This window comes from Simochromis diagramma, unplaced genomic scaffold (assembly GCF_900408965.1).
Source record: "Simochromis diagramma unplaced genomic scaffold, fSimDia1.1 OVJJ01000216.1, whole genome shotgun sequence".
NCBI classification, from domain to species: Eukaryota; Metazoa; Chordata; class Actinopteri; order Cichliformes; family Cichlidae; genus Simochromis; species Simochromis diagramma.
Window position 1 is genome coordinate 1,140,791 of NW_024386883.1, and position 20,909 is coordinate 1,161,699.

Below are 20,909 nucleotides of genomic sequence, written 5' to 3' on the forward strand. Positions count from 1 at the left end.
ATCATAGTCATGCAGATGAGTTTAAAAATTAATGCTTCGTTTCAAACACGATGGGGTACTACTTATTATCATGATTATCTATTTTTATTGCAGTTCTTTGCTCTATTTTCTCCTTTAAAAGTGTACCTCACACACAAGCTGAAACGCTACAGCTGTCAATATGAAAGAAAATAAAGCTGCCATTAAAAAAAGTTGTGCTATTGTCTACACAGATACATTTTAAAATGACAAAAATCATTCACTTAACTGCAGGAGGAATTCACACATCACCGCGATCCGTAAGAGTTAGAAGTACCTATATTTCACGTAGTAATGTAGGGCAAATTGAGCGGGTTACTGTGGCAACTGATGGTGCTCGGATCCCCTTTGCCGTGCACTGCGCATGCGGAGTAGTGTCGACACCGACTTTCGCAGACAGGAAGTGTGACCAACTTTTTCCACCATCCAGCCGTACCTCGGCTCTTTACATCGCCCTTTCTCAAGTAATCTCATTACTTTCATCGCACACGTATGTAAGCAGAGGAGTGGGCTTTACTTTTAGTTTCACCCTGGTTCCGTTTATAACAGCTTTCCTGTCCTCTCACAAACAAGCGTATGCCCCTTTAACTGAGAGAGAGGGGCCGCGCAGTCAGACCTGCGACCGTTTACAGGCTGAGCCTTCCCCTCGCTCCGGGATTCATTCATAAATAAGACATCGTTTCGGCGTGGAAAGGCTGACTTTCTCACTCGAGCGCACCGGATGCGAACAGCGAGCGGGAGTCAGACACTTTCGCCTCCGCGCTCGGCGAATGTGGATCGGGGGCACGGCTGACAGCGCAGAAGTGACTTTCCATGGCTGAGCCCCCTGCTGTTGAGTTCATGTGCTAGTCCGTCAGGAGGCAGCTTGACAAGCTAAGTGCGTTTAGACCAAGTCTCACCATGCTCGCTTCCCCGCACTGTTTCGTGATTTCTACGCGCTTCCTCTTCAGCCGGGGCAGCCTGCTTTAAATAGCTCGCCTCTTCCTTTCTTCTTCTGGTTTACTCTCTACACCCATCGGTCTATCTATATCTATACACATCTATTACTTCCAACAAATGACAGTACATCGGAGGAGGGGTGGACCTGACGTACCGATGGAGCAGTGAGTTATGGCAGCTAAAGAGGAACTGTATGCCAAAGTGACCCCGCGGAGACAGCGCCAGAACCGGCCGAACACCATCAAACATGGGTCCACTCTGGACGTACTGCTGTCCATGGGCTTCCCCAAGACCAGGGCGTGAGTATACGCAGCTTCACACACTGCTCACACCATTAAACACTGTAGAGCTGACCATCAGCAGCCTGTCAAAGTTTTCCTTTATCTGCCTTTCGGCGTCAACATCAGCAGCTGATCAGCAGCATCTCCGCAGCTGGAAGGAGAGGCAGCGAGTCTGCTCAGCTGTGCGTGTTTGTTGATACATACTATCGCCCGTGGGATCTTCTTAGATGACTCCCGTAAAGAAAAATGCTACAGCAGCTTTACACAGTAGGATTTCGGCTTATCTATTGTGCCATGCGTTACTTTTTTTCTTTTCTTTCTGCGGTGCTGCAGAAAGTATTTAGTCCAACAATATGAACGCAAGCTACTCAATTTCAGCTAAAAAAGACAGCAACAATGACTTAAGCTCAAGTGTTGCCTCCCCAGCAAACCCAAGTACCTCAGTGCTGCTGTGCACGCACCTGTCCGTGTGTTGTTTGGTCTTCTTCCCACTGCTAGGGTAATAAAAAAATGGCAGGAGATGTTTAGTGCTGTCCGAGGCAGTCTTTTTTTTTTTTTTGCTTTTGTTTTTTTTTTCAATGAGAAGCTGACCCCCTGGGCCTCTCCTGGATGTGCCTCTCAATACTTCTTTTCATTCATCCCTGAGCAAAGAAGTTGCCAGGAAACAAGCAGTACTGGCTTGTGATTGTAGTCTGTGGATTATGTAATTATACTGGAAAATGACAATGTGTGGTCTGCTTACTACTATTGCACCCCCGCCCCCCCCCCCTCAAAAAAAAAAAATCATATAAATAACACATTTTCTTATAAAAAAAAAAAAGAGGGTTAATCAACAGAAGGATGCGTTTATTGAAACCAGGAAAGAAGAGAAGTTTAAAAAATGGATGCGCAGCTTTGTTAGTGAGTAAAGTTATGAACATTTCTGTCGCTGAGCCTTTTATTTCACTCGAGCCTGTGGGCAAAGGAGCGTTTTATCAAACATGATGTGGTTTGTGTAACCCGACATACTGAAGAGGTGTCAAATTTTAAGTTCTGCACAGAGCTCGGTTTTTACATCTCAGCCTCCTCTCGCTGCGCAAACTCCACATAATCACATAATCTGCAATCATAGTGTCTCTCATTGCTCGCTCTGCCGTTGACTCCCACATTACATATATTTCAGCAGCCTCATCTTCTCACACAAAAGCCTTTCTGTATGTTCAGCCTCTCCCCAGGTATCAAAAGAAAGCTGAAATTACTGCCACAGCAGACAAAAGTGAATTACCTGAGAGCGCCGCGATTAACATCGAGCTCTGATGCTTGTTTTGCCGTCTGGATCGTACAGATAGAAAACTGTCTGATCATTTAGAACAAGGAGTCAGAATTTAGCAGTGACAGTTGGCAGAGTTTTGCAAGTAGGCCGAAAGTGTTGAACAGTCTTTCGCTTTTGTTTAAGATGCAGCGTCTCCAAAATTAAGCCTTTTTATCGTCTGCAAAACTGGCTGAGGTCATCCCGGCTTTGATCGCTCCAGGCTGAAGCTCTCACTCGTTCTGCACAAAGAACCGATGCAGACAGAGCAACCTGTTTGCCAGGGCTCGCTTCTATTATTGATGACAGACTGATACACTTTGATTTGATTGAGGCTATTACATTCATAATGGAGCAGGATTATTAGGAGCCACTGCCTTCAAGGCTGTCTGGCCTCTCTGGCCTATTTATGATATTAGAAAACAAACATAAAAGGTGTTTTGTGCACACTCCCCCTAGAAAGCCTCATGAAGTGTGAGGCTCCTTTTTTACTTATATGACTAGTGATACCAAAATATAACATGACATTTTTATATTTTTGGAGCCTAATTACATGTGTGACTGCTTGCGGTTCTTTATCCCATTTTATTTTTAGGGAATCAAATATGCACAGGTTTTACTAACCATTTTCTGGTCTTGAAATAACTGCACACAAAGCTATTTGTTTTTTTCTCTAAGTGGAACATTAAAGACGTAAAAGATGAGGCGATAATGTCGCTCTGTATCTGATCGATGTGTAAACAGGCAACTGCTTTCGGACACGCTTGTCACGTCTGCTTTATCAAGCAATAATGCAATACGTCCCAGTGTTGTCTCTGTACCACAGACAGCTTTGCAGTAACCCTCTCTAAATGAAATACTCGTGTCAGAAACGGAGAAATCCACGATTAAGACATTTGGGGGCTGTAGTTCGATTCACTTAAAAGTTATCTGTGTTCTGCAGATGTGTTTCAAACGGTCAGAATCTACTCTGACGACCACGCCAGACACGTTGCTGTAAAATATCAAAAATAAACATCTGCTTATTAGGTTTTGTTGTCAGCTTCTCTCCCAGTTGGTATTGTGAGAGGGAGAGGTACTAATAGGAAAATCAGTTATCAGTCATGGCTCGAGCGAACAGCAGCTTCATTGTGCTAGAGTTCTTTTTTTTTTTTTTCAAGGAGTAGGGAGCATGAATCATGTACACACACGCATACACGAACACGGAGAATTGGGCTTTCTGTTTTAATTGGGCAGCGAGGGGTCTGCTGAGTCATCCAGGAACTGGCTTGTGTAATCAGATAGGACATGGACGGACAGTGGTCTCTCTTTCTCTGCGATAATGGTGTCAGATGGTTGGAAGACGGTTTGAAAACTGAGCCTTACAACACAGACTTGCCATAATAAAAGACCGAGGACATGATATAGAGTTAAGCTCCTTTTATTTGGATACTTGACCAAATATTTGGTATTTTAGCTTTAGATTAATATTATAATATTAATCTAGAGTTATATGACTATGGGTAGTTTTTCTTTTCTAGAAAATAAAAATGGCAAATATAATTTTATTTTAAATAAAATCTATGCCATAGTGAGCAATGTAAAGGGGCTGGACCTCTACTGAAGACAACTGGTGTATGATCACAGCATCTTTTCTATGGTAAAGAAAAGTGCTGAAACTCTCCATTATGTAGGCTCATCATTATCTAATCCCTCTGCAAAGAGAAGACTTCAAGAGAGAAAAACGTAGAGATTTCAAGGCGCAAAACACTCATCAGCCTCAAGAACAGAAAGGCCATTACTGAGCCGAAAATGGCCAAGCCGATCACTTGACTGACTTGGCCAGTCGAGCATGCATTCCACATACTGAATGCAAAAATGAAGGCAGAAGTACAAATAAAGAACAGCTACACACAGCTGCAGCAAAGGCCTGCAAAGCATGACAAAGAAAGAATCTTTGGTGAGGTCCACAGACTCCAGACATTTTTTGAAGCTACACCGAGCCATCTTCTGGACTTTTGGTGATCTTTTGTTGTGATGTTATATCCAAGCTTCTGGCCACTTCCAGATATGGTCTGTATAATGACAGATATTTTGTAAACAATATGTTCTGTGAAATTCCTTGATAAAGCATTTGCTTGCATTACTGCCACCGTAGTTAAATATTAACTTTTGCCATGAGTTTATATCCCCAGTATTCTCCGGCCTGCTATACTTTATCAGTAAGGCAGTTGCTCTGTCTTCCTTCCTCCGTCCTGACTTGGATCCTGACTTTTCTCTGACCTCCAATTATCAATAAGTGTGTAACGTCAGAGCAGTGTATTACCTGAGGCTAAATTTGACATAACTATGGTATCGGCTGACTGTAGGTACCTGTGCCGATGGCAGATTTAGGCGCAGTTTTACAGCTCGTGAGAAAAGTCAAGAGAGGAATTAAGCTCTTGATTTAAACAAATGATGAACTATGTTAAGAGAAACTACGAGAAACAGACAGCGTGTCTGCGGCTTCTTCATGTCAGCCATGCATGAAGCACAGACCTGCCTTGAAGCAGCTGTAAGAAAAAAAAATGTGACTGAAATAGAAACAAATTAGGATATGAGCCAGCATACTAATTCGTTAAAATGCCTTACCTCAGTGTTTATTGTGGCAGTTTGGAGCAACTGAAGCGTGAAGCTGATGACCACAATGCACCAGAACAAGAACCGCAGGAACAAAGAGCAAAGCGGGGAATTAAAAGAGTAAATAAAATATTTAGACACCCTTTTGCTCACTTTTACTTTCATGCTAACAGGATGTAGACAAACTAGAAGAGGTGAAGGCTTTTGTAATGCATTATGCAGCATGACCACTTCTCAGTCAGAAGGTCTGTGCTTCATCCCAAAAGTCACATAAACTCTCGTGCATCCAGGATTGTCACACAGAATCCAAAATCTGAAATAAAAATATATGTTATGGGGTAATCAGGTGATCAGGTTTTAATAAGTGGCGTATTAGAAAATATAACATCATAACTAAACACAAGTTCTAAGAAAATTGCTGCTTTTGAAAGGCTGGGTCTGTCTAATATCTGGCAGTTTAGCATAATAAATGCCATAAATGTGCCCTTCATTTGTTTATTTGGCCTAAATCTGGTGTTGATTGTGAAATAGAATGCAGCCCTTCTGAGCTCCAGTATAAACCCTGACAAATGCTGACCAAAAGCCTCTGTTTTGTATTCCTTAACACGTGCAATTATCTTCAGGCACTGCCATGTCTGTTGGTTTCTGACAGTGTGTCTAAAGTGAAGAGGGCGATGGCACTGCGGTTGCTGCGCCCTAACGTATCTATGCTCAGATAGCATAATATGTGGTAAATTTGTCGTTTCTGTCTTTGTTTCTGTTCTTTCTGTCTGTAAAGGCTTTTGTTTGTTTAAGAGGAAGTCGGTGTGGGACAATGTTCTCTTGCCTGCATCGGTTTCATAACTCCCGCCTCAACCATAGCAGCTACATGCATTAACTTTACTCCCGTGTAACACGCACCAAAGGCATCAATGAGGAACCGTTTAAGTTTAACTGAGGAAATCTTACAGCAGTCACTCAGTGTAGCTCATGAGAACATCAGACGTGTTAGTGCCTGCTTGCAGTAACAAACTCTGAGCTTGCATTGCAGACGGCCAAGAGGAAGTCGCCCATTTCCGGAAGTGGCTTGTGACCTTTAGAGTGTGCTCGTTTGAGGGTTGAAGGGTGGCTGACGCAGGGGATTCGCACGTCTCTTCTGCATTGTAAAAGCCTTTTATACCTCTTGAGTTGCTGTACTTTTTTTCTCAGTAGACAAATGCAAAACTTTAGGAAATGTAAGCAGTTAAAAACTCTATTTAGATTAAGCTTTTATTTGTTAACCTGTCGACAGGCCAATTTTAATCTGACCTTTGAGACCTGGAAACAAAATTTTCAGGTGTAATTTAACCCCAAAAAAACCCCCAAACTAGAATAAAGATCCTGATTTTAGTTTTCAGAAAGCATCCATGTGCGTGCCAACTGCAACTCTTGAACATTTGCTGTTTTGCTTTGCTTTGCATGACACATCCGCGGACTTTTGATGAATGCTGTGCTATGCGTCACAATTTTGGCACCGAGCCTCACATATTCTTAGTGAAACATTTGCCCTGTGCACTCATTTCACTGACGTCACGGGGCACTAAAAATAGCATGCTAAAACAGCACATTTTGTTTTAGTTATTTTAGAAGCATTTCTGATCAATTGCTCAAACGGCAAAGCTCGGCGAACACAGCGAGCGACTAAACATTAACTTTAGTAACACAAACGGCTCACAGTTCATTAACTGGTGTCAATCTCTGACTTTCTCCGTCGGATCTTGTGGATTTGATGTGTCGATTGTGTGGAAATAATGAAGAGTAGAGGCCCATGTCACGGGCCGTACACTGCTTGCTTTGTTAGAGGGGTGATACTGAAATGTTGCTTTGATAGCTCTAAAGAAAGCTCTGAATGTACAACACCAAGAGATCAAAGTATATATAGTTATGTATTCTCTAAATTTATTTCTTAATTTTTTTCAGTATTGAGTTTTTGTTTTAATTCAGTTTAGTTTCACTTAGTTTCCTTATTGCACTTCAGTTTTTATTATTTGAAAAAGCTAGTTTTTGTTTAGTTTTCAGTATTTTTAGTTTTTGTGTTTGTCTTTTTAATTACTTAAATATTGAGAGTATTTGTAAGGTGCAAGATTTAGGAAAATCAGAATTGGTATTTTAATAAACTGCTCAAAAAAATCATCAGATCTCAGTGGGAAAGTGATCATGCTGGATATCTATACTGATATGAACTACGTAATGTTTTAGGAACACGTTTGATGGAAATGAAAATGATCAACTTAGAGAGGCCTGAATTCAAAGACGCCCTGAAAAAAAAGTGAGGTTAGGCGGGTTAGGGGCGACCGTGGTTCAGGGGGTTGGGAAGCTCATCTTGTAACCGGTTCAATCACCAGCTCTCTCTGTCTTGGTCGTTGTGTCCTTGGGCAAGACCCTTCACCTGCCGCCTACTGGTGTTGGCCAGAGGGGCCGATGGCGCGATATGGCAGCCTCACTTCTGTCAGTCTGCCCCAGGGCAGCTGTGGCTACAACTGTAGCTTGCCTCCACCAGTGTGTGAATGTGAGAGTGAATGAATAGTGGAATTGTAAAGCGCTTTGAGCGTCTCGAAAAGTGCTGTATAAATGCAATCTATTATTATTATTATTATTATTTTGCTGAAATGTATTTGCTGCAATTCAAAACCTAATGGCTGCCACGGTGCCGTTGCCTAGCCTGTAGAGGTCTGTGACCCACCACCAAACCAGTCATGTGATGTTAGAGGCAGTATAATTTTCTACATGGCTTTTCCAGATCCTGTACATGTGCTCAGGGTGAACCTGCTCTCATCTTTGAAAAGCACAGGGTGCAAGTGGACCTGCCAATCCTGGCATTTCATGACAAACGCCAGTTGGACTCCACGGTGCTGGGCAGTGAGGACAGGGCCCGCTAGAGGACGCTGAGCCCTCGGGCCACCCTCATGAAGTCTGTTTCTGATTGTATGGTCAGATACATTCACACTAGCGGTTCCTAGCAGATTGCTGCGGTCACCTCTAGTTTGCAAACACAAACACTACAAACACTCACAAGCTGAGATGCCGTAAAACTAAAGAAAGTGTCATTAAAACTTGAAATATCATTTATCATATATAACCTGGCTTCTACACAATATATTATGTTGAGAACCAGTTAGCTACCAATATATCTTTATGTCATGTTATAATGTCATCATGTTGCCTAACAACTGCCTAGCAATGGCTTAAAATATCTATTTGTTGCGGTTATGCACCTACAGCACCTTATAAAAGCATCATATTGTTTTCATTTCAAGCCATTTCAACAGAACAAACAGGCCAAACAACACTGATGCACGGGCATCTACTAGTAGATTAAACAGACAAGATAAAACAAATTAGCTGTAGAGGTGTTAGCAGGCAAATGTCTAAACATTAGTGTGCTTACAACTTTGCGCTGCTTCCACTTTTTGTGCAAAGCAAATTGACCTCAAAGATGTGGCTAGTTTAATAGTGGGATTTTCAAACTTTTCAGGGTCAGAGATGGATCTCTTGATAGAAAATTTTGCAAGGACCTTTTTATAATCCTACCACAGATAGCTGGCTTAGTGTCACTAACTCTAAGGAAACAAAATGCCATAAAGCATCTCTTTCAACATATACAATAAACCTACATAATGGAAATGTTAAGTCGGTGAGCATTATTGCTTTGTTGGCATGAACGCATCAGCCTTGTTGTGTATAAGGATACTTGTAGGCAATGTATCGTGAACTATAATGATGAATCAGCTGTTCCGGCCTCATGTCTGGCTTGGGCTTACCACCCATTTGCATAGTCTGCTAGATTGGCCGAAGGGGAGCCCCTTTCCTCTCCTGATGGGGGCTTTCCTCAGGCTGCAGTCTGGTTTTAGCAGCATCAGTCCTCTCAGCCCTGTGGCTGTAATAAGTGGCAAAAACTGTGTGGCTTGTAAACAGGAAATGTTCATTTGCCTATTGAGTGAAGTCAGGAGGGGCCCCTGGGAGCATTTAACACATTTGTGTGTGTCCTAAGATGTGTTGATATGCTTCTTTTTTTAACTTCTGTTCTTCATTTGTGGTTTGCTACTTCTTTGGAAATTTATGTAGCTAACCTGCATGGAAAAATATCCAGTTCAGCTGTAATAAACAGTCCGCTGTATGTTTACACATGTGAAAAACCAGAAACACTGCTGTTTTAACACGCAACACAACACTTTATCTGAAGTGGGCTTAAATGTGGAAACAGGAACTAAACACAGTTGCCATGTGTGGCTGCCATGAAAAGCTGTTTTCTGTATTGCGTGCAGCCGTGGTGCATGTGCAAATTAAGTTAAAGCTCCATTCAATAATAGTCACTTTCTCTTATACTTCCGCGTGACGGAAACTATTACTAATCCAGAGTGCGTTCACTAACAAATATATATACTGGAACGACATAGAAAAACCATTTGAAACATGGAATTAATTCATGGTAAAAGAAAACGCATCGACTGCTATAGTCAAAAAGTCTTTGCCTTTTTTGGCATTTAACATTTTTAGTAAGTGAAGGCTGGAATAACTGGTTCAACTATTTTGTTTTCTGTACTTATGGCAGTGTTGTCTTTATTTATCATTCTACTCTAAAGTGGTTAAGGTGCATATATTTATTTTTAATGAAAAAAATAGACAATATTCTGTCTGTCAAGACTCTACATCTTGTCCTCACTTGGTCTTAAAATTAGTTAAATGTAACCATTATATTATTTATTTAACTTATAGATTCGCCTTTAGCACCAATCCAGTCGTTAAGTCTGACGTCACTAGCCGTGTCTGGGCCTAAACTCCGCTGCAGGTCCATATATCAAACGATCACTATGGCATTACTGAGAGTTGAAAAACTGTCTAAAGTCTTTCATCTTTAATAAAATGATCAGCGTTCTGCTCTACCAGGTGAGTTTAACATCCAGGCATCCATGAAAACGGAATTTATGACATTCAACGGAGTTAGAAGTTAGCAGGGAGTTAGCTCGCTAGCTTCTATCTAAATACAATATAGCATGTCCTGACTACCGGGTTTTGGAAACAAATTAAAACGCACAGCTCTGTTATCACTTCCAACATAAATGAAGACAGAAAACTAAACAGCAGTGACGTTTGTAGGGTTACTGAAGTTTGGCTAGCTGGTATATAATGATGTGCTACGTGACCGCTAGCGACACAACTATTTTAGGCCGGGAAGTAGGATTCATCATGTCATCACTTAACGACCGGATAACTGTATGACTGTCTCAGTCTCTCACATTGTTGTGGAGGATGTTTGACCCACTCTTCTTTCCAGCGTCGCTTTAGTTCAGCTGACTCTGTAACATTTTGCCATACAGACGACTTCATGGCTGACTCAACAGCTGCCAGGTGCTAAGGTCCTTTTACTGAAAAACAAGCCGAAATCATCACACCTCCACCACTGTGCTTGACAACCAGTATGAGGTGTTTGTCCTTATTAGAAAACCTTCGAAATGTACTCTCTTTTTACCAAGACTGCATCCAAATATCTACACTGATATGATCTACATGGGTTGTGCGACGCCTAGTTCTTGTTATCAGTCATAACCACTCTGTAAAGTAGGCACTCGTCTGAGGTTAGATTATGAAATGCAAGCAGGCCTGTAGGAATTTGCGGTGGCGAAAGTATACATGACACCTTTAAGCATGTCTGTTGGTGTACTACGACTTCCTTGTGGTCCCGCATGTCAGTCAAAATCAGACCATGAAAGTAAGGCTTTAAAAAAAGTTAAAGATATTTCTGAAAACGGCCTCACCACAGCTTGGAAATGATTGCAAGAAATACCAAGAACAACGCATACTTAAATCAGCTCATTTCTTTTTCCAAAACTATTAGAAATGTGGGAAAGTTTAATAAAGAAGGCACCGAATTTGAAAGTGGGGTTTTGAAAAAAGTATTGCTACATTTATAATTTAGTATAAGGATATTTCATTTTCAAAATGTGGAGCAGTTGATTATAATATTCCAATATGAGCGTTAAAAATTGTGGAAAGATTACCTTCTTTATTAAACTTCTGGCGAAGGAATACATCACATGCATGTGATTTCTTGCTTAATCAGTATCTTAATATAAAGATATTCTTTTCTAAGGGAACTATGCATGGAAGAGCTCATCGTGAGAACATTACACTTACAAGTTTTAACAAGTTCCACCAGAGGAGTGACACTAGAGGTTTGAGTGTGAATACTCTGGCCACCTGTATAACGATTCCAAAGTGAGCCATCAAGCACAATCATGAAGAAAAATGGTAGCAAAAAAAAAAAAAACACAGCACAAACCACAGTGAAACATGCTGCAACGAAGCAAGCCTGGTGGTATTTAGCACGGCTTCCTCACAGGAAGAGGCTCCTCTGTTTCTCCAGGCATGAAAAAACCTGCTCGGTTACTGTTACCTACTTCAGTCGAGGACACTCTCACAAAAGACATTCGGAAATCTCAAGAATTTTATTTATGGATTTAATAAAGGAGGAAAAATCGACAAGTTTCAGACAGACATATTTCTGAATCGGCTGTTAGCTGAAACGTATGATTTGATCAAACGTGTCAGCATCGATGTTTTTACTTTGAAGTGTTGCCAGAGTCGGTAACGATGTCCTTTTCACGTGGACTGATCCACGAAAAGCTTAAGCTTAAACTCCAATCTTGTGCGTTACATTTTCAAAATACACACATACAAAAAAATCTTTTGTTTAAAACATTGCCCTTTTTAAAAATCTGTGCCACACAGATGAATAAAAAACGGCAACACCATCCTGCTTGATGGTGTGTTATTGTTTATACATGGATCGGGGGTTCTTCTCCTTTGAAAAGCTTTTTAAAAAAAAGGAAGATTAAATTCAAGTGCCATTGCATCAGTTTGCTCTGTGACTCCGCACTAAGAGCATTACTATTATTTAATATCGCAAGGGTTCACTCTCATAAAATACCAAGGAGATAAGAAGCAAGAATCCAATGTTCCAGCCTGGATTGGATTTTGTGACGTCTCAGTCACATCTGCATGTAATCCCATCATGCCTTCTGAGAGAAAATCCCCTTCTTTTCCTCCTCCACACAGAACCAGGTGGAATCTTTTGAAAAGGACAACTGACTCTCTTTCTTAAAACCTCCTCCTTACAGTGGTGGTGTAGTGCTGAAATAGCATAAATAATAGATTAACCATAGACTAACCAAATTTTTTGACTCTCACTGTAGCTGATATATAACTCAAGTCTTTATGTAGATCTGTGTGAGCCATCTGTTAGGATCCTGTAAGGCTTGACGCTCTCAGCGTGCACGCTGTGCTCTTTCAGTGCGCGCTGCCCCAGGGTTGGGGGATTTCGCCGTATCTAGGACCCTCTCACTGGGACAAATTTAAAAATAGCTCATTGAGTTCGAACATCAGGGCGGCACAATGACCTCTGTCCGCATCACGCTATAAATTCAGACAAATGGTGACCATACAATGATGCAGAATACGACCCCTTGTTCATTTTATGGCTCATTAGATCTGCCATTAAGAGTACCAACAAGCAAAGCTCTCTTATGTGAGAATAGAGATATCATTTAGAAAAATGTGACATTATTTTGAAGGTTTTGCTTTTAGGGTTATCTGTTGCAATGAATGAGAGCTAAACAGACTCAGAGTTCTGCTTTATTTTCAAGCACCCTACAAAGCTCAAAGGAGATGGAGTTGGGTGGCTTGTAGCTGAGCTTTAAAGCTTAAATGCTACAAAGAAACGTGCAGTTACTTAACATGAATTCCCTGTTGTTTAAAAATGAAACTGTCTACTTCCTTTCTTTACTCGTTTATCAGGAATCCAGCTCTTACAGGCTGTAATACCAAGCATAAGATATATTCGACAAAACAGCAAAGTTTGTGCTACAGTGCACCAAAGATTTGCAGTGCGTGTGTGCTCTGAACCTTCTAAATTACCGTCTCTTGCAGATATAATCTGTGTTAGTCCTCTAAGAGCTGAAGAAACCTCCTTGAATCAGCAAATCCCTTCAGAGGCAGCCTGCGATAACAGAGCTTTTATAAAAAGATGCTAATTAGATTTTGAACACTCGAGAGTAATCATTCAATCAGCTCTCTGTTTCAGGAAAAAAAGAAAGAAATTAGAGTATAAAATGACACAGATAAATCTTGTGGTAGGAACCGTTCATTTTATATCATTTTAGAACCAAAGGCGTTATTTTATCTGTCATTTATAGCAGATCTTGGTATCGTGACACAGGGGTTTTGTTGGCCTACATTTTTAAGCAATGAGACGAGTGATTTGAATGTGTTGTTACCGTACTCGAGTGTGCTCGGCTTCAAGTTCAACCTCAGTTAACACTAACACAGGGAGATGCATCTCCCTGTAGGTGGCCACACCTAACTGATGATAGAACCAGACTGTCCTAATGCATTCTTAGTTCTTAGCAAAGAAGCTAGCTGCTTCAAGTCAGAGTGTTTCATGAACCTCTGGTATGAATAATGAAAGAATCATTGTGTGCTTGCTGTCTTTTTACTGGTCTCTCTGGATGTTTGTTCTTTGTTCACAGTCACACGGAGACGCAGCAGTCTCTTCCTAATAAATACAGTCCGGAAGAGAAAGTATTGATTTGTGTGGCTGTGCTTTGATCTCCCCCTCTTGCTTTCTCTTCCTGTTTTGCAGCCTAAAAGCTCTGGTTTCGACAGGAGGGAAAAACGTCCAGGCGGCTTGTGACTGGTGAGAGCAACACATGTGCACACTCATATTTACGCTCCCTGTTGTTATTGCTTAACAGGAAATCAAATGGATATTCTTGACAGGGCAAAAATATACTGACCTAATGTAACATTTTATTGACACGTCAGATTGCATTTACAACCATCGCTGCCCTCTGCTGGACATTAGCTGCTCCTTCCTTTTTATCTTCCATTATCACAGCTTTTTTTTTCTCCCTCTTTCCACTTGACGTGATCTTGGTCACTCCAGGCTCTTTTCCCATGTCGATGACCCCTTCCTGGATGACCCTCTACCCAGAGAGTATGTGTTATATCTGCGACCAAGTGGGCCACTGCTCCAGCAGCTCACGCACTTCTGGAAGCAGTCCCGCCTGTCTTGTGGCAAGAACAAGGCACACAACATCTTTCCCCACATTACCCTCTGCCAGTTCTTCATGGTCAGTCTCAACTTCCTGTGTGTGTGTGTGTGTGTGTGTGTGTGTGTGTGTGTGTGTGTGTGTGTGTGTGTGTGTGGGTGTGTGTGTGTGTGTGTGTGTGTGTGTGTGGGTGTGGTGTGTGTATTTAAATTATGTGTGCTCACCCAGAGGAAGTTGTTTTCAGTTTCTGCACATGTACAGTAAACATTTAATATATGCTGTCACATTTCCGTGTGAAGCTTGCTGCAGAGAACGCAGTGAACAGTTTAGAACTGAAAGAAGTGCTTGCAAATCCAACATGTTAGATTTGAGTTTGCTGCATTGGTTAACCTCCCGTAACCTCGTTGTGGTCTTCAAATTTAAAATCTGTCCCTCAGTTGTTAGCTAACTTATGACCCAAGTTCCTCTTTGTTAAAGCATTACGTCTATGTGTAGAATTTCAGCCCAATTTCTCCCAGTTCAAAGTCTTGCATGCATAGACGTGCATTGTGAGACAGGATTTGAAAGTGGTGAGTGTCACAGATGTCAAGGTGCGGAGCTGAGCAACTGAAAACTCTACTGTAAACATCATGGTAGTCAAAGGGACTGTGAGAAGAAGACCTTTGGGGCCAGTTAGGAGAAAGTCAGAGTTGCAAGCAAAGCAGATTTCCTGGAGGTGTCACAAGTGGGAGAGTGGTGTTAGGTTTGGTAGACAGGTAGAGCTGGATGTCATCAGGATAACAGTAGAAGCTTATATTAAAAAGTTGATTAAACTTACAGAAAATATATTCAGTGGAAATAAATAAGTAATGAATAGAAAAGGACCCAGAACAGATCCCTGGGGAGCACTGGCAATAACTGGAAATGGGTGGGATTTTACATGAGTGTGACCGAGAGCCAAGAGATGGGATTTAAACTAGTTTAAGGGCGCGTCTGCGATTCCAATACAGGCTAGTCTGTCTAGAAGGATGTTATGGATATATAGTCAAATGCTGCACACAGATCAAAGTGGATGGGGATGGTTGATAGACCGGAGTCAGCTGCCAGACTGTAATTGTTCACAAAGGTTATTGCCAGACAAGCGAGCATAAACTTGAGAAACAGCTATTTTCACAAGGACTAAAAGAGTAAATTGATATAGAACAAAAATGACTGATAATATTGGAATCTGAAGCAGGTTTTTTAAATACAGGAGTTATCACTGTTGATCTGAGAGATCAGGGAACGACATCTGTGACAGGCCTTCTTTGTTCTTCTAGTTGCCAAAGTTTTCTATTGATAGTCCTGTGTAATGAAAAAGGATCTAAACCAATGTTTGCACTAAACTCTATATTTGCCCATGTGCATGTATACATCTATACATATCACTAGCAATGACAGAGTGTTCAGTATATCACTGAGTTTCCTGTGTTGTTATCTCCTTTACACTCAGTGTACTGATGCGAAGGTGGAGGCTCTGTCCGATGCTCTCCAGACCACCATGGCCAAGTGGAAAGGTCGCATACCTATGCCCCTCCCCCTGGAGCTCTACGTCTCCTCAACCTTCATCGGTCTCTTCGTGGAGGAACAGATGGCAGAAGTTCTGAAGAGTTTTGCTGCTGACTTTGCCACTGAAGCCGCATCAAAAGCAGGTTCAAGTCCTCTTTTTCCCTTTGGTTAAGAGGTTATACATGAACGCTGTCTTGCAGACGCAGTGTTGGATACTAATGCTCCCAGGCTCTCTGCAGCAATGATTTAGTTCAAAGGAGTAGACAGACATTTGCATGCCTAATTGCTTTCTGACTAAGAGTTTTATGAAAGGATCAATACAATTCTCTCTTGCTTATCCCGTGTATTAGAATTATTTGGGCAGAACTGCTTAATGTATTATTATTTGGGGCTTGGTTCGCTAGTTGATACCATATCCTGGAAGTTCCTTTGCCTGGTTAAGAGAGTCCATCATGTAGCCATTGACGAAAAACTACAACCATGGAACTGTATCATGGTACAGAGCCAGGCTAGCTAATAGTAACATGAAAGATAGGCTGTATGCTATCGTCAAGGTTAAAGGTCAGAAGTGGTACTAGTATTTTCTATATTTTCAACTGGTGCATCCCAAGAAACCCTTAACTTTTGCATGGATAAGGCACATATTAGAGTTAGGCTTAATATGGTTGGGCTGAATTGGGGGTACTTGTAGGCTTTGGAAAGATGCTGAAGGCCAGGATCCAGGTTTTCCCATAAAAATATACCACTGTGACACGATCTGTAGTGTTAATTACTTTACCTGCCAGTGCTTTTATTATTGTGGATGACTGGTGTGTATATGCTGTTCTTTTTTATCCTTAATCCAGATGTTCATGTTGAGCCCCATAAGAAACAGCTTCATGTCACGTTGGCTTACCACTTTCAAGCCAGTAGCCTTCCGGCTTTGGAGAAGCTAGCCAAAAGTGTTGACGTGTCTGCAGGGTGTGACTGGCTGGCCGTGCTCTTCTCCAGGGATATTCGGTTTGCTAATCACGAGGTACACTCTCATTTAGTGCCATCTCTTAACAAGCATGTTTCCGCTCCTCAGTTGTAGCTCTGGCACTTGAAATTGCTGCCGTCTTAATGGCTCTTAATCATCTGGCCCCCCGCAGACACTGCAAGTCATGTACCCGTACATGCCTCAGAACGATGACGAGCTGGAGCTGTTGCAAGGAGACTTTATTTTCATGTCTCCGATGGAGCAGAGCACCGCTAGCGAAGGCTGGGTGTATGGCAGTTCGCTGAGTACGGGGCTGTCCGGCCTCCTGCCTGAGAACTACGTCAACCGTGCCGATGAGTCTGATACATGGGTCGTCCATGGGTAAGGAAGGGGAAAAGGGTTGCTGTGCCCTTTTTAAAACTATTAACAATTTAAATCATTTGTGTTTTGTTTTTTGTTTCATTCTCTAGGTCTTTCTCCTTTCTTAACTGTGCCTCTCCATCGAACTCTAGCAGCACTGTTGGTGGGCTATTTTTTGATGGACAGCAAAATGACAGTTTACTTGACAGTCTTGTGGATCCTCCCAGCCTTCCAGGCCTCTGTCTTCCTATGCAGGTACAGCCCATGTTAAAGTAAAAAAACAAAAACAAAAAAACACCACAAACCTCACTGTTGTCCTGTAACAATCCCAGTAAAGAGTTTGTTAATGACAATAATTACTGCGTGGGCTCCTAGCAGAGGCTCCAGATTAGTGCATGTTGTCTTTAATGACTCACAGTTTCAAACAATTCTAATCGTAGGTGTCAAGACCAGCTAGTCAGCCGTCCCTGTCCAGGATGAGGCTGTTTGTGTGTCGCCATGGAGAGAGGATGGATGTGGTGTTTGGCAAACACTGGGTCACTCAGTGCTTTGACTCCAAAGGTAAGGGTTTAATAGGGGGATGACCATGTTTTTTACACATCAGTATGGCATTAAATACGTTTAACTTGATTTGTTATATTTTATTTGTGTTGTGCAGGCAGATACATTCGCTCTAATCTCAACATGCCAACCAGTCTCCCAGCTCGAAGTGGTGGGCACCGGGACTTTGATAAGGATTGCCCAATTACTGTCTTTGGCGCCACACAGGCCCGTCTTGTTGGTTGGTATATTTTACTTTTATATCATTTACCAGTGTAAAGCTATCTGAGATTCTGAAGAATTGAGCTTTTTAAGGCTGAAATTTTTTATTTCCCATACTGCATGACATTCTTGCCTGTGGAATCACACTGTATTTTGTCCTATCTCAGGGGAAGCCCTGTTAGAAAGCCATACAACAATAGACTTTGTTTACTGCTCTCCTTCTCTTCGATGCATTCAGACTACTCAGCACATTCTTCAAGGTAGGACCTCATCTTCACAGGCGTCAGTGTACTGACACCAGCACCTACTCAGCTTCTTTCTACTGTGTGATATTTTCAATGTTAGCTTTGAGTCATAAATCTTTAGTTCAGGTCTTATCACAGTGAGGCTTTTCTAGGTCCATTTTATAAAGTGTAACGGGACCTTCGTAGTATTTATTTAGACACATCAATATGTCTGCTTTAAAAAGGCAAATCCTTTTTAAAGGTTACCTTGTTTGCACATATTTATACATTTCCTTTACATTTTACTCCAAAAAGAGTAAATCTCAGTTCAACTCTCTGCCAGGTCTCCAGCAGGACGGAAAGACAAAAATCCGTGTGGAGCCAGGATTGTTTGAATGGACCAAGTGGGTTTCAGGTACATGTTTACCTTCCTGGATCCCTCCAGCTGAGCTGGCTGCTGCTAACCTGAGTGTGGACACAACATATAGGTACACAGCAACACTAACACTATGGAGGTTGTGCTGTTTTCTCTGATCCTACAATCTACTTCACCCCTAGTATCTATTTCGTTTTTCTCCTAGACCTCATATTCCCATAAGTAAATTGACAGTTTCAGAGTCCTATGACACCTACATCAGCAGGAGCTTCCAGGTGACCCGAGAGATCCTGACTGAGTGCAAAAACTTGGGTAAAGTATAATAATTAACATGTATCCAGGATTTTTAAGTAATTGCTTAGTAAGCATTAAATGTTGCCAACATTCACAGGTTAAAACAGCCACTTTATGTAGATAAAACTGTAGTTTTCAGTGTTGTACTTTTAAACTTCTTAGCTAGACTTTTTAGCTCGTAAAACACGCGTATCCAAGAAACTAAACATCATCAATGGCTTAGTTTGGGACAGAAAGCTTATGGTATCTGAGGAATGTGACTCTATGTTCTCTACCTCTTTCACACAGGAAACACGGTCCTGTTTGTGGCCCATGCTTCCTCCCTGGAGGCCTGCACTCGCCAGATACAAGGCCTCAACCCCCAAAACTCCAAGGACTTTGTCCAAGTTGTCCGAAAGGTCAGTGTAGCGTTTCAGTTTCAGCGCTTCTTTGATTTCCTTTGTAACTTCTCCCTTTCCCAATGCTTTTTTTGGACAACATGCACATCTGTGTCTTCTTTTGTACAGATTCCTTACTTGGGATTCTGCAGTTGTGAAGAAATGGGAGAGACTGGGGTGTGGCAGCTGGTCGACCCACCGATTCTGCCTCTGACACATGGGCCCAATCACAGTTTCAACTGGAGGGAAATGCTAATGCAAGATTGAAGGATATGCTCTTTGGCTCTCTTATCTTGAACTGCTGAACAAAAAGTGGCTTCCATCAAAAGACATCATGCAAAAAAAAAAGAAAAAACAAAAAAGAAGCGCATAAATGAAGGCAAATGTATTCAAACACACTGCTCAGGAACGGGAATGTACAGTTTGTGTGGAGATTACAGAAAAATGTGTTACAGTTTGGGCGGGACTTTGCTGCATTATCCTCAGCGATATACTTGTTAACCCAAAATGTAGAGGTGCTGCGAGGAATGTAGATGGCTGTTTGATTTGTTGATGGTTGCCGATGAATCAGGTTTTATGTCACGAGAGGGTGCCTCACTGTGTCTGCGGGCCCCTCTTTGGCAGAGAGGGGAGTGGGTGACGACTTTGTGTTCTGCTGCCTTCTCACACACTGTGACCAGAATTAGTTGAGAAAGACTTGTGTATCAGAAAAACTATATTGCCGTGGGTCAAAAATAACTATTTAACTTGTAGCTGTGACCCTCTGGTGAAAAAAAACAAACACAAAAAGCACAAAGGAAATGTTGACAATCAGACAGGGCAGAACTGATCTTCATCGTTTTTTGGTGCTCAGGTGGGTAGCTTGTTATAGGTTTGATTCCTGTAAAATGTCATATCATTTTCTTCTGTGTTGACATTTACATGCCCACATGACTCATTTAATCTTGCTGTAAGCCATGGCCTATGGGATTTGTCTGGAGACAACCAAGTCAATATGACCAAGAAAATTTATATGATAATATACAGAATGTTGCTGTGTTGTTGTTTTTTATCGACTGAACCTTCTGCTTGCTTTCTCTGACAACGACAGTACTTTTTCGACAACGTGATGAATTTTACTTTTTCTGGATTACATAAGATACCAGTTATTTGCTGCATGAATCTGAAAATCCACCGATACTCTAAAAATTAATAAAACAAGGTTGTGGAGCTACGAAGGCCAGCATATATCAGCCCTCCATGTCTTCTGTAAAGACCTTACTCCCTCTTCTCGTGCAGCAAGAAAACGAGCATAAGTGGACACTGCAGTGCAGTAGAGCAGGGCTGCCAATATCCCCTTACTGTAAACTGTCTGCACAAATGCATATCAAATAAGTTTAGTTGCTTTAGGGTTTATTCTGTACCAGTTGCAACATCGGATTTGTTTTTAAAACAGTAATGAATACAGGGACATCAAACTCATTTTACACTTTGATATTAAATCTCTGAGCACAGGTTTAATGTATTTGTATTTTATGTTATGTATGTGTGGTGCTTTTGCACCACTATATTTTGGATACAATGTACTCAACACCATTTATTTGAAGGCTTTAGGTTTTTCTTGTGTTGCAGATAAATTGCATTTTATTAGAGCAAGCTATTCAGCAACATATAAGTAATTAAAATTATTAAAGAGACATACACATGAATGTATAATTATGACAATATGTATAATAATAATAATAATAATATGTATGAGTCTGAACATTGCCATTCTACATAATTAGTACAGGTACTATTTGAGGTAATACCTGTACTATATATGTACTTCAGGTATTTTAATGTTTGATTATACAAACTGAG

General features: G+C 41.4%; 1 protein-coding gene across 2 annotated transcripts; it reads left to right on the forward strand.

Moving 5' to 3' along the window:
* The first annotated feature begins 300 nt into the window (after positions 1-300).
* On the forward strand, positions 301-20,095 carry ubash3ba (ubiquitin associated and SH3 domain containing Ba). Of its 2 annotated transcripts, XM_040032850.1 has the most exons (15): positions 301-895; positions 1,082-1,256; positions 13,781-13,834; positions 14,084-14,270; positions 15,661-15,859; positions 16,562-16,731; positions 16,847-17,055; positions 17,145-17,289; positions 17,475-17,595; positions 17,693-17,815; positions 17,964-18,056; positions 18,364-18,508; positions 18,602-18,708; positions 18,979-19,088; positions 19,197-20,095. In XM_040032850.1, the coding sequence occupies exons 2-15, from the start codon at positions 1,129-1,131 to the stop codon at positions 19,332-19,334; spliced, it is 1,929 nt and encodes a 642-aa protein (XP_039888784.1). In that variant the 5' UTR covers positions 301-895; positions 1,082-1,128; the 3' UTR covers positions 19,335-20,095. The 2 variants fall into 2 exon arrangements, with proteins under 2 accessions (XP_039888784.1, XP_039888783.1); XM_040032849.1 differs by having other exon boundaries at positions 306-1,256.
* The last annotated feature ends 814 nt before the right edge of the window (positions 20,096-20,909 follow it).

Coding starts and splice junctions, on each gene's coding strand:
- ubash3ba (XM_040032850.1), top strand. CDS start 1,129: ATGGCAGCTAAAGAGGAACTGTATGCCAAAGTGACCCCGCGGAGACAG. Junction 17,596..17,692: donor TCAGTGCTTTGACTCCAAAG/GTAAGGGTTTAA, acceptor TGTGTTGTGCAG/GCAGATACATTCGCTCTAAT. Junction 17,816..17,963: donor CACACAGGCCCGTCTTGTTG/GTTGGTATATTT, acceptor GTCCTATCTCAG/GGGAAGCCCTGTTAGAAAGC.